Source organism: Pseudophryne corroboree, chromosome 3 (assembly GCF_028390025.1).
Source record: "Pseudophryne corroboree isolate aPseCor3 chromosome 3, aPseCor3.hap2, whole genome shotgun sequence".
Lineage (NCBI taxonomy): Eukaryota > Metazoa > Chordata > Amphibia > Anura > Myobatrachidae > Pseudophryne > Pseudophryne corroboree.
The window spans coordinates 763,549,834-763,561,595 of record NC_086446.1 but is presented as its reverse complement, the minus strand read 5'-3'; the positions used below and the strand labels follow the sequence as shown (position 1 = coordinate 763,561,595).

The following is an 11,762-nucleotide window of genomic DNA, read 5'->3' as shown; positions in this document are numbered from 1 at the left end:
CAGTTTTTAAATTGAGCCGCTTACCACCGTGTCCGTGGATGCAGACGTGATGGGGAGATCCTCGCCGTGCACAGCGATGCTGGTTTGCTTTCCTTCTCCCCGTCCGTCCTCCGTGGTGGTAGCGGTGCTGGATGGTTTCTAACCCTCAACGTGAGTGGGGCCGCTTGTATGTGGACAATTTTCAGAATAGACTCTCCACCTTGTTAGCCGCGTCTCCTTTGATTGCAGTTCAGCTGGAGCGGCAGGTGTGTAGGAGGTCTCGTTGGTTGTCCTTAGCTCCCAATCCGGCAGGAAGCACCTGTGTGCGAAACGCGTTAGGAAATTGCCTTTCACCATGCCAAGTGATCAGCGACATTGTTTGGGATCAACCCTGCCGGATTGGGAGCTAAGGACAACCAACGAGACCTCCTACACACCAGCCGCTCCAGCTGAACTGCAATCAAAGGAGACGCGGCTAGCAAGGTGGAGAGTCTATTCTGAAAATTGTCCACATACAAGCGGCCCCACTCACGTTGAGGGTTAGAAACCATCCAGCACCGCTACCACCACGAAGGACGGACGGGGAGAAGGAAAGCAAACCAGCATCGCTGTGCACGGCGAGGATCTCCCCATCACGTCTGCATCCACGGACACGGTGGTGAGCGGCTCAATTTAAAAACTGTCAGTCTATGGACTTTGCAATTATATGAATGAGAACTGTGGTCCTATGCTAAAGACTGAGTTCTAATACAATGAAGATAAGCAATATTCAATGTTGTGGAAACTGTGTCTTTAAACAAAGAACTGAGTTTTCACCTTGGAAAATCACGTTTAAACGTTGTGGATACATAAATTATGTTGCATTTTAATCCAGGAGTGTAACTATTAATTGTCTCTGATAGATTTGAGCACTGGATGTCTAAAACAGAGAAATATCATCATTTTTATTATTATAAAATAATTTTTTAGAATGTGCCCCTAATGAGTATGCATACTTAATTTTTTATTATATTGTTGTATGAGATATAACGTTTGTACTAAAATAAACACCAGAGAAGTGAAAAGCACGTGTTTTTATTCATATACGCACCTGGAGAAATAGCGCAATCAGTCACTTTTCTTTTTTCTTATCGAAACGTTGATACCTAGACCTGTGGCCGCTGTTTCCAGTTTGATCTGAAGTGAAAAGCCTGAGAGTGCCGCTGTCCTTGTACACTACATACGGTCGTGAGACCATTTCTGGAGGCACCTAGGTCCTTACCTATGGTTGGAGAGAGTGGCAGCTGTTACAGCCATGTATATATATATATATATATATACATACACAGTATGTTTGTGACTGTGTGTGTATCACAAACGCATATCAGGTGTATTGTTTGTTGGATTAGTATTTTTGTTGCAAAGGAAATGGTATAATTTAGCAAATTAAGTATAATGTTAAGTGGCATGAATCACTAATCTTTATCAAGAAAAGCATTTGCAGATCCTTCTATTCTATTATGCATAGATGCAGACATTCTGGCTGCCTCCTTCAGGAGGAGGCAGTCTGGGCCGCTCAGCAGGGGGCGTGGTGCGGCAAAGGGAGGTGTAATGGGGAGGAGCAGAGGGCATGACCACAAGATTGCGTCATCGTGGCTCCAACCCCGCTACCCTATGCCGAGATTACCGACATAGCGCGCCGGGGGAGAGGGGTCACAATGATGCGAATCACATCATCAGCACCCCCGCTAAGGGGAATACTTGGTTGTTTCCCCAGGGGATGCAAGGGCTCGGGTGCCGGCTAGGACAGTTGCCAACTCTCCCGGGTGGCCGGGAGCTGCACCCGATTTTTGAGAGCCTCCTGGCCATTCCGGGAGAGTAGGTAAGTATGCTATTATATGGTTGGTTAAGTGCTTATGTGGCTATCACTATTGATCTTGCACTGCTGCAAATATATATTTTAATTTATTATTTCAAGTGTTGCCTATATCTCCAAAACTTTTTATCTCTTTCGGCTCAAAATTATAGGTGTTCTCCCATTTAAAAGCATCCATAATTGAAAGTGGTGGTGCTTTGAAATGATAAACATTTGAAGGTGTAATGATCTTGCATCACAACTTGCAAAATCTGAGATGCAATTGACTTTTTTCAATGAAAGTATTAATGTCAAAAGATTTAAACAAGGACTTTGTACTGAAGTAGTTCTTAGAATAGAATACTATGAAATTGCACTGTTATTTAGGTCATTTAATCAGTTAGATTATTAGTACTGTATGTATAATTGCTGCTACCTTAAATAGATTTTAAAAAATCCTTTTTAATAGGCAGTCATTTATCTAGAATTATTTTTATGAATTTGTCATGGGTGCCATTTAATTTGAGAACTATTTAATATGTTTGGGTTTGTTCAGCTTCTTTTTCATTAAAATCCTGACTTTCCTCATTTTATTTTCATTTCATACACAGGAGGACATTTATGCCTTTACTATACCAGAAAACTGGATGGCAACTATTGCATCTCCAGCCATATTTATGACAACACACCCGGTTTTGGAATTGGTGAAGAAGGATACATGCAGTTAATCAATTTAGAATGCAATGCACTGATCTTGAAAGAAAGACAGATGTCAGGCGGAAACATTGTAAATGCCTTTTTTACCATTATTTGAAATACTGGCAATATCCAGAACTGGAAGTAATGTTAATTGCTACTTTCGGTTTTTTGTTCCACATGGTCTTTTTTTTATTGTACAGGATTGTGATTTTTTGTAATAAATGTATTTACTCCAAATGGAATTTGTAATAGTAAGTGGAACATACTTGCCAACTCTACCTGAATGTCAGGGAGACTCCCTGAAATAGTAGCAATCTCCCTGACTCCCTGAATAGTCCAGCAATCTGTCTTATTGCACTTCACCCCCATTATGCAGCTGATACATTCTTGGGGGGGGGGGGGGGGGAAGGAAACCAAATGGTATCCTCAGTATCATTTCCCAGCATTGTATATAAAGCACAATGATCACCAGTGCCGTAACTAGACATTTCAGCGCTGTGTGCAAGAAACAGCATTGGCGCCCCCTCCACCACCCCGCTAGTTCTGCATCTGACCCGGCACCCTTCACCCAGCAATACAGATCACAGCAGCAGCCAGCAACACCCATTACCTCTCAGAAAGGGGGAAGAGAGTGATAGAGAAAGAGCAGGGTGAAAGAGTGAGAAAGAGAGTGGGGGGAGAGAAAGAGATGGGGTATAAAGTGAGAGAGAGACAGACAGACAGAAGAGTAGAGAAAGCAGAGTGAGAGAGAGGAAAGAGGGAGAGAGAGAGGAGGAGAGAGATCGAAAGAGGGGGAATGAGAGAGGGTTGAGAGGGGAGAGGGGGAGCAGGGTGTAAGAGAGAGAGAGGAGGGAAAGAGAGAGAGAGAAAGAAAGAGAGAAAAAGGTGAGACAGGGGCGAGAGAAAGGGATGAGAGAGGGAGAGGGGGTGGGGGGAGGAAGAGCAGGGCAGAGAGAGATAAGGCGTGAAAGAAAGAGAAAGCATGAAAGAAAGAGAGCAAAAGAAAGGGAGGAAGAAAGAGGTGAGAGAGAGCGGGGAGATAGGCGGGGGAGACAGAAAGAAAGAAAGAAAGAAAGAAAGAAAGAAAGAAAGAAAGAAAGAGAAAGAAAGAAAGAAAGAGAAAGAGAAAGAAAGAACAGGCGGGGGTCTGAGAAAGGGGTCAAGTGGAAGAGAGAGAGAGAGAGAACAGGGGAGAAAGACAGAAGAAGGAAAGATGGGGGTGAGAGGGTTAAGAGAGAGATGCGGTGGGCAGGGGGTGTGAGAGAGGGAGGGGCAAAAAAGAAAGGTGAGAGAGTGGGGGTGAGAGTAAAAGAGAAAGGAGAGAGAGAAAGGGGGGAGAGAGGGAGAGAGAAAGAGTGTGAGATAGACAGCAGTGAAGAGAAAGCAGTGTGATAGGAGAGAGAGGCACGGAGGACGGAGAGAAAGATAGAGAGGAGGAGAGAGAAAAAAGAAACATAGAGGGGTAGTGAAAGAGAGGATTGATAGAGTGGGGGAGCAGAGTGAGGGAGATGAGAGAGAGTGAGGGAGATAACAGAGGGAAAGAGAACAAAGAAGAGAGTGCAAAAGAAAGAGAGAGAGATGGGTAGAAAGGGTTCGAGAGAGAGAAATAAAGAAAGAGAAGTGAGACAGAGTTAGAGAGTTGAGAGAGAGAGAGAGAGGCAGGGAGAGAGAAAAAGAGAGGTGAGACAGAGGGAGAATGAGAGATAAGGTTCAGTGAGAGGGGGTGAGGGAGAGGGCTGAAAGAGGGAAAGGGGGGCAAGAGAAAAGTGGGAGGGGAGACAGTGTGGGGGTGAGAGGGAGAGGGGGCTGAGGGGAGAGAGAGACCAGGGGAGAGAAAGGAGGAGAGAGGTGAAAAAGAGGAGTAAGAGAGAGAGGATCAGGGTAGAGTGAGAGGGGGGATACATGTGGCACTGTGTACCTCGCTCTGTCCCCCTACCCCCGATACAAGTGTCACTGTGTGTCGTTGTCCCCTTAAGTACAAGCGGCACTGTGTACCCCGGGCAGCAGCGGGTCAGTAGCAACGGGTCCTCCTTTCAGCGCCGGCAGCAGCAGGTCCGCTCTTCTGGTTTTTGTGGGATCGTGACGTTGGGCAACAGTGGTAGAGAGAGGAAGAAAAGGTGAGAGGGGCTGGATTGGCTGGACCGCCTCCTCCTGCTAGTACTACGCTGACAGTGCTGCTGCATGCCCCTTCATTACACCACACTGCCGCAGGTCCCTGTTTAAAGAAAAAAAAAGTGGCAGAAACGACGTTCCCATGTGCCTCCAGTCACCACACACACACACACAGCCTGTTCCCCCCATTAAAAACATACACACACAGTTGGGCGTCTCCAATACACACACACACACACACACACACACACACACACACACACACACACACACACACACACACACACAGCATGTTACCCCTCTGTCACCACACAGACACAGCCTGTTACACCCCAGTCACCACCCACACACACACACACACACACATTGCCTGTCCCTTACAGTCACCACACACACACACACACACACACACACACACACACACACACACACACACACACACGCATTGCCTGTCTCTTACAGTCACCACACACATAACGAGCTACCCCGGTCACCACACACACAGCCTGTTCCCCCTATTAAAAACATACACACACACAGCCTGGCATCTCCAATCACACACACACACACACACACACACACACACACACACACACAACCTGTTACCCCTCAGTCACCACACAGACACAGCCTGTTACCCCCCCAGTCACCACACACACACACACACACACACACACACACACACACACACACAGCCTGCTACCCCCCCAGTCACCACACACACGCACAGCCTGTTACTCCCCCAGTCACCACACACATAACCTGTTACCCCAGTCACCACACACACGCACAGCCTGTTGCCCCCAAGTCAATACACACACGCACAGCCTGTCACCCCCCCAGTCACTACACACACAGCCTGTCCCCTACAGTCACCAAAAACACAGCTCGTTACCCCCAGGCACCATACACACACACACACACACACACAACCTGTTACCCCTCAGTCACCACACAGACACAGCCTGTTACCCCCCAGTCACCACACACACACACACACACACACACACACACACACACACAGACACACACACACAGCCTGCTACCCCCCCAGTCACCACACACACGCACAGCCTGTTACTCCCCCAGTCACCACACACGTAACCTGTTACCCCAGTCACCACACACACGCACAGCCTGTTACCCCCAAGTCAATACACACACGCACAGCCTGTCACCACCCCAGTCACTACACACACAGCCTGTCCCCTACAGTCACCAAAAACACAGCTCGTTACCCCCAGGCACCATACACCATACACACACACACACACACACACACACACACACACACACACACACACACACACGCACGGCCTGTTACCCCTCCCTCAGTCACTACACACACACAGCCTGTTACCACACATACACAGCCTGTCCTCTATAGTCAACACATGCACACACACATAGGTACCTCAAGGTCCCACATACGAAGCAGGCAGGGCTGGGCCACACATAAACAACCACAGAGGCCCCAGGCAAAGTCGGAGGCGGGGCCTAATCACAGACCTCCGTGGCCACGCCCCTTTCAAAAACACTAGCATACAGCAGGGGCACCTGAGCTGGAGGCGGAGGCTGATCTGTCTCTGTTCGGGAGATGAGGAGGCATTGGAGTCAGGATCTGCTGCCCAGCACTAGTGGGCTCTACTCCCAAGCTCCGCTTCTGTGGTGCTGCCTGTCTGGCTGCTCTGAGCACGGGCGGCCTGGGTGCAGAACGAGGAGGGGAGGGAGCAGATATTTGCTGCGGTCTGGAGGCGGGGTTATAACACTTTACAACGAAAGCCAGTAGTTTCCGGTCTCTGTATCCCGGCCGTTACCGGATGTGTGTGTGTGTGAATCAGTGTACCCGTGCAACCGCCACCTGAAAGAATTAAAAAAAAGACAGCAATGCACCACGGTGTCCGCACTTTTTAACAGCTTTGCATCTGCCAGGGCGGCCAGTTGGGAGCACACAGCGCACAATGCGCTCCCACCGCAAGTGTGCTGTGTGCCAGGCACACTGAGCACACACCTAGTTACGGCACTGGTGATCACTATGGCTACCTGCAGTTTTAAATAAGGTTTCTTGTGGCCACTTATATTGAAATACTTGTAAAACACAATACATGTGAAAGGCCTGAAATGTATCAGTGTCTTTTCATCCACAAGTAGATCTTACTGACGGCTTTAGGGCTCATTTACTTTCGGATGCAACTCTATATTATTACGCGCCTTTCAGGTGTATCAGTACATGTACACGATTATACTGTAGGTGTTACTTCCACAATCTCCCTGAAATGCCTTTTCAAAAGTAGGCCAGTATGGTGTGGACATTTGTATTGTTTAGGTGTGTATATTCATATACTGTAGGTAATGTTTATGAAGTTTAAGTGATTGAGGGAGAGCTGTACTAAGCACTCTATAGGAAACATATAAACACAATTTTCTTAATTTAATATTTCTTTCTAAATTTCTCAATAAGAAACCTTTGGCCTAGGGGTGACGTGAAAAAAATTCTGATACTCTAGGGTGGCGTGATTCAAAAAAGTTTGAGAACCACTGACCTACTGTAGATGAAGAATATTATCTAAAACCTTGTCTTCTGAGTTGTTGAATCACTGCTTGATTACAATACATGTGTATTTCTAGATTTGTATTTTTATTAGTAATTGTGGTGACCTAAATAGTTCATAGTCTTAGATTTAAATTTAGTTTATAAAAAAGGTTTAATGTTCATATTAAACCAGTTTTTAACAATTCTGTTGTATATAACTATATCATTCTACCACTATAAATGATGAAAACATAATTGAATTACTGTCTTCAATTATAGCTATTGATTCTCTTATGCATCATACTGTACGACAGGCTCAAACACGGGTAGGCAACCTGTTGCTCTCCAGTAGCTGTGGAACTACACTTCCTACCATGCATTGCCACAGTTTTGCTGTTAGGGAATGCTATAACTGTGGCAGGGATTGCCGAGATGTGTAGTTGCACAGCAACTGGAGGGCCACAAGTTAACAACCCCTGCTGTACATTTTATAATGTCTAAAGAATATATAGAAACATGAATAAATGCATTTTTTAAAATGAAATGTTAAATATGTATATTCTATACAAATATTTAATAGATGGGTTCATTACGATAAAAAAGTTATCATTGATAAGTAATCTCATAATTGCAATTTGGGACTGATGGTGTAATATTGCCAGAAACCCATTTAAAAGTTTATAAAAACTGAAATTTATAGTGAGTAGAATTGTGTTAAAAAAAAAAGAATTCAGCTGATTGTATGTAAGAATTAAAACTCCTGTTTTGTGAGTAAAAGTAGTTTATATTCCTGAACAAATGTTCTAATCTGGGTTTTCTACTATTAATATAAATGGTAATAACACCTACAATTCTCAATGTTAATCCAAGGTAAGTACATAATATCCACAACTCCATATTAGGAAAAAGAACAATTAATAATATCTAAGTTTTAATTCGCTATTTTTTAATCTGTTATTTCCTATTCTGCAAAAAAGTTTTCCAAGTTTACAGTAAATCAGTACAATGTGCAGTGATCAAATCCTATATGAAGATAAATCAGCTGTCAGATATTTATCTTAAATGACACACTGAGAGTCCCTTACAGTAACAATGTCAGATCATCACAGTTTTCCTCTGACATATAAATGTATGAGTAACATTACAGTTCTCACTATAATAACCACCGATATCCACCAACACACAGTTTCCTGAGATCACCTTCACCTGGAACCTGTGTAGAAAATATAAGACACATGGTGATGTCACAACACAATGGGTTGGAGCATTTATCAATCAGATATTATAAAATGATCTACTAGTTGAACTAACAAACACAGAAGTTCAGGTACATGGAGACTGGATAAAATGTCAATGATATAACAGGACTATGTACAATATCAGAGTCACTTACAAGCTGGTGTTATACCGCCGGCGGTTCACCCATCTCCACCTATCTCCTTCATGATAAAGTCCGATCCAAATCATGTCACGTGCCTCTTCTGTGACAAATCTCTGTATAAATTCCTGTAACAAAGTGGCAATCATCATCATGATTATAATAATAACTAAATAGAAAATCTATGGTGATATTAATCATACCTGCTGTCCCTGGTCCTCTATGACTAGTAGGTGACCTCCCATCATCTCACACTGCTCCCGGCTCTGATCCCAAGTCCTCCGTGTATCATCGGAATAGTAATAACAGTTGTCCCCATGCAGAAGCCACTTACTGGGACACAGTGCGCACCCTGTAAAACATGATTCCATTTTTTTTTACATATATATAAAAGAATATATTTGTTTGTATGTGAATATCTACCTCAGCTCTCAAGCTGAAGCTGCCAAATCTTACACAGTTATTTAATATTGAAAAATGTAGCTATTATACCACATAGTGACAATGCGGCAGAGCGACAAATCTTGAAAACATCCTTTTTTTGGGAACAAACAATTGTTTGACTGATGGAAAGAAGCCTCACATCAAAACAACATAGTGTTAACAAGAAAAGGCAACAAATCTCATGACAATTAAATTCTTTAAGTGAAAGTATAACGTTAAAAAAATCTATAAGAATGTCATACAGAAGGATCATTTTTAGAATAATCTTCATCATTACTGATGCAAAATTAAGCAAAATCACATAAAAAATGTTATGTACTGTAATTTGTGCTCAGAACCATATTAGTCATCTTCATACATTCAGACTCAATTAATTATTAAATCATAGTTGCAGTAAAATGTATTTATTTTTACGGACATAACACTTTGTTTAGTTAAACTTTTATTTCTAAATAGCATTTTTGGTCTATTTACCAAATAATTTGCTTATATATAAAAACTTCCACAATCAGACCCACGTAACGCCAGATGACCCTGCTTGTTTGTATGTATGTATGTATGTATATATATATATATATATATATATATATACACAAATAGGAAATAAGAGGCGGCACTCAGCAGACTTGTGAAGCAAAATCAACGTAGTGTAATCAGTACGGCCAACGTTTCGGGGACCACCTCCCCGTCTTCAGGACAAGTGTACAGTGTCAAACAAACATATTTATAACAATAAACGTACCCCCCTTGATCAGTTTCCCCGCCTGGGTCCTCCACGGCCGCGTCTCCCGCGCTCCCAGCCCGGCGTCCACAGCGCACCACCTGATCCAGACCACGTGATGCGGAAGTGACGTCACGGCGCCTGGCCGGTCCGCGTTACCATGGCGACCCTGTAAACAATAACAAACAAACATATATGCGGTTATCAGCCACGGTCATGTAATGTTTCTTAGTGCATCAGGTCCTCTAGGGACATTACTATATACACAGAGTGACTCGTATGATGACAGGTATTAAACCCATCAAATAGCAGCGTGATCCATATAAATCATAAGATCCCTGAACCGGGAATTGCATATACATAAACAAATAATACATAAAAATACATGACCGATCTAAACTAATAACCCCTACATCTCGCACATAATAACCTGTAAAAAGAAGTAATAACACGCGTGCAACCTAACAGTGCAACCTACATTAAAAGAAATGAAAACCGACAGTTAAAAATGTACATTTTCTGGCAGCCTAAGTTGTTCATACCGGCTATCCTCGACTACCCCACCATTAGGTGTCTAACATTAGTAACAACCTTACCCCATGTTATTTTTGGATACATCTGAAACACCCATATCTCATTAATATTCATAAAGAATTCATAAAAAATTCATAAGAAATTCATAAAAAATTAATCAGACCTAGGCTTTCGTTTAGCCCCCCTGGTTTTAATGTGTTCAGCCTATGAATCCACATAGATTCCAACTGTAGGAGCTGTTTGCCCCTGTTACCTCCCCGTTGTGATGCTGGAACATGATCTATTATTCTATGTTTAAACGTAGCCATCCCATGCTTAAATTCCAAAAAGTGGCGCGCCACCGGCTGCTCCCCACTCCCTGATGCCAGAGCGTTCCTAATGGCTTGTCTGTGTTGCGCCATCCTTATTTTAAATTGGCACTCAGTCTTGCCAATGTAGTAGCGCCCACAGGGGCACATAATGGCGTATACTACAAATTTGGAACTACACGTTAGTGGCCATTTTATTGGGAATTTTTTACCACTAAAGGGGTGGGAGATACTGTCTCCTGGGGACATATGTGAACAAGTTGTACATCCTGTACATTTAAAACACCCATTTTTTCGTGTCAGAAAATTAGTGGGAATGTTCTTTAACTTAGACAAATCTGTCTTCACCACTACGTCCCTAATACTTCTCCGTCTTGTGTAACTTGGTATTAGACGTTTATCATGGAATATTTTCAATTCTGGGTCAGTAGACACCAGGGGCCATAAGTCTTAACTTTCTTGTTGACCACCTCGCTTTTCACATTGTATTCATTAACCCATGGGATGACCCCAGTTTTTTCTTTTTGATTATGGGCCTGCAGCAATGTTTCTCTGTTTTGTTCCTGTGCTTTTTTTCTCGCACCCTTCAATAGGTTTCTGGGGTAGCCTCTCTGTTGGAACCTCAGTTCCATCTCATCCAGTTGTTTAAGTCTTTCGGATTCCTCATTATTAACTCTACATACTCGCAAAAATTGCGAGTAGGGGAGGCCTTTAATCGTGGCAGGGGGATGGAAGCTGTTGTACCTTAAGATCGTATTACGATCTGTAGGTTTTTTATATAACCCTGTGACTATCTTCCCTCCCTGAATCCTAATCCTGATGTCCAAGAAACAAATCTCAGACTTATGACATGCCAGCGTCAATTTGATGGGACTGATTGTGGAGTTATGGAGAGACACCAAATCGACCAGATCCTGAGCCTCCCCTCTCCAAAAGAGGAGCAAGTCATCAATATACCGATAATAAATGAATAAACGCTCCGCCACTCGAGGCTCAGCAAAAAATAAAGACTTTTCCACATCCCACATATACGCATTTGCGAACGAGGGTGCCACCGGCGAACCCATGGCACACCCCGTTCGCTGTCTGAAATACATATCATCAAAGATGAAGAAATTCTGAGTAAGCGTAAACTCTAAAAGAATAATGAAAAAATCAATATCTGGCACCTCATATTTCACATTTCCAGTAATCAGTTGCCTCACTGCCTGCAACCCCTG

General features: G+C 43.5%; 1 protein-coding gene across 1 annotated transcript in view; it reads right to left on the bottom strand.

Annotated features, from left to right (window-relative positions):
- Positions 1 to 8,101: 8,101 nt before the first annotated feature.
- Positions 8,102 to 11,762, bottom strand: part of LOC135057428 (killer cell lectin-like receptor subfamily B member 1B allele B) — a 138,722-nt gene continuing 135,061 nt past the window's right edge. Inside the window, exons 4-6 of the mRNA XM_063963321.1 lie at positions 8,739 to 8,887; positions 8,551 to 8,663; positions 8,102 to 8,370 (exon numbers count right to left, since the gene is read on the bottom strand). Coding sequence (XP_063819391.1) covers positions 8,253 to 8,370; positions 8,551 to 8,663; positions 8,739 to 8,887 — 380 coding nt within the window. The 3' untranslated portion in view covers positions 8,102 to 8,252. The remainder of the gene's footprint in view (positions 8,371 to 8,550; positions 8,664 to 8,738; positions 8,888 to 11,762) is intronic.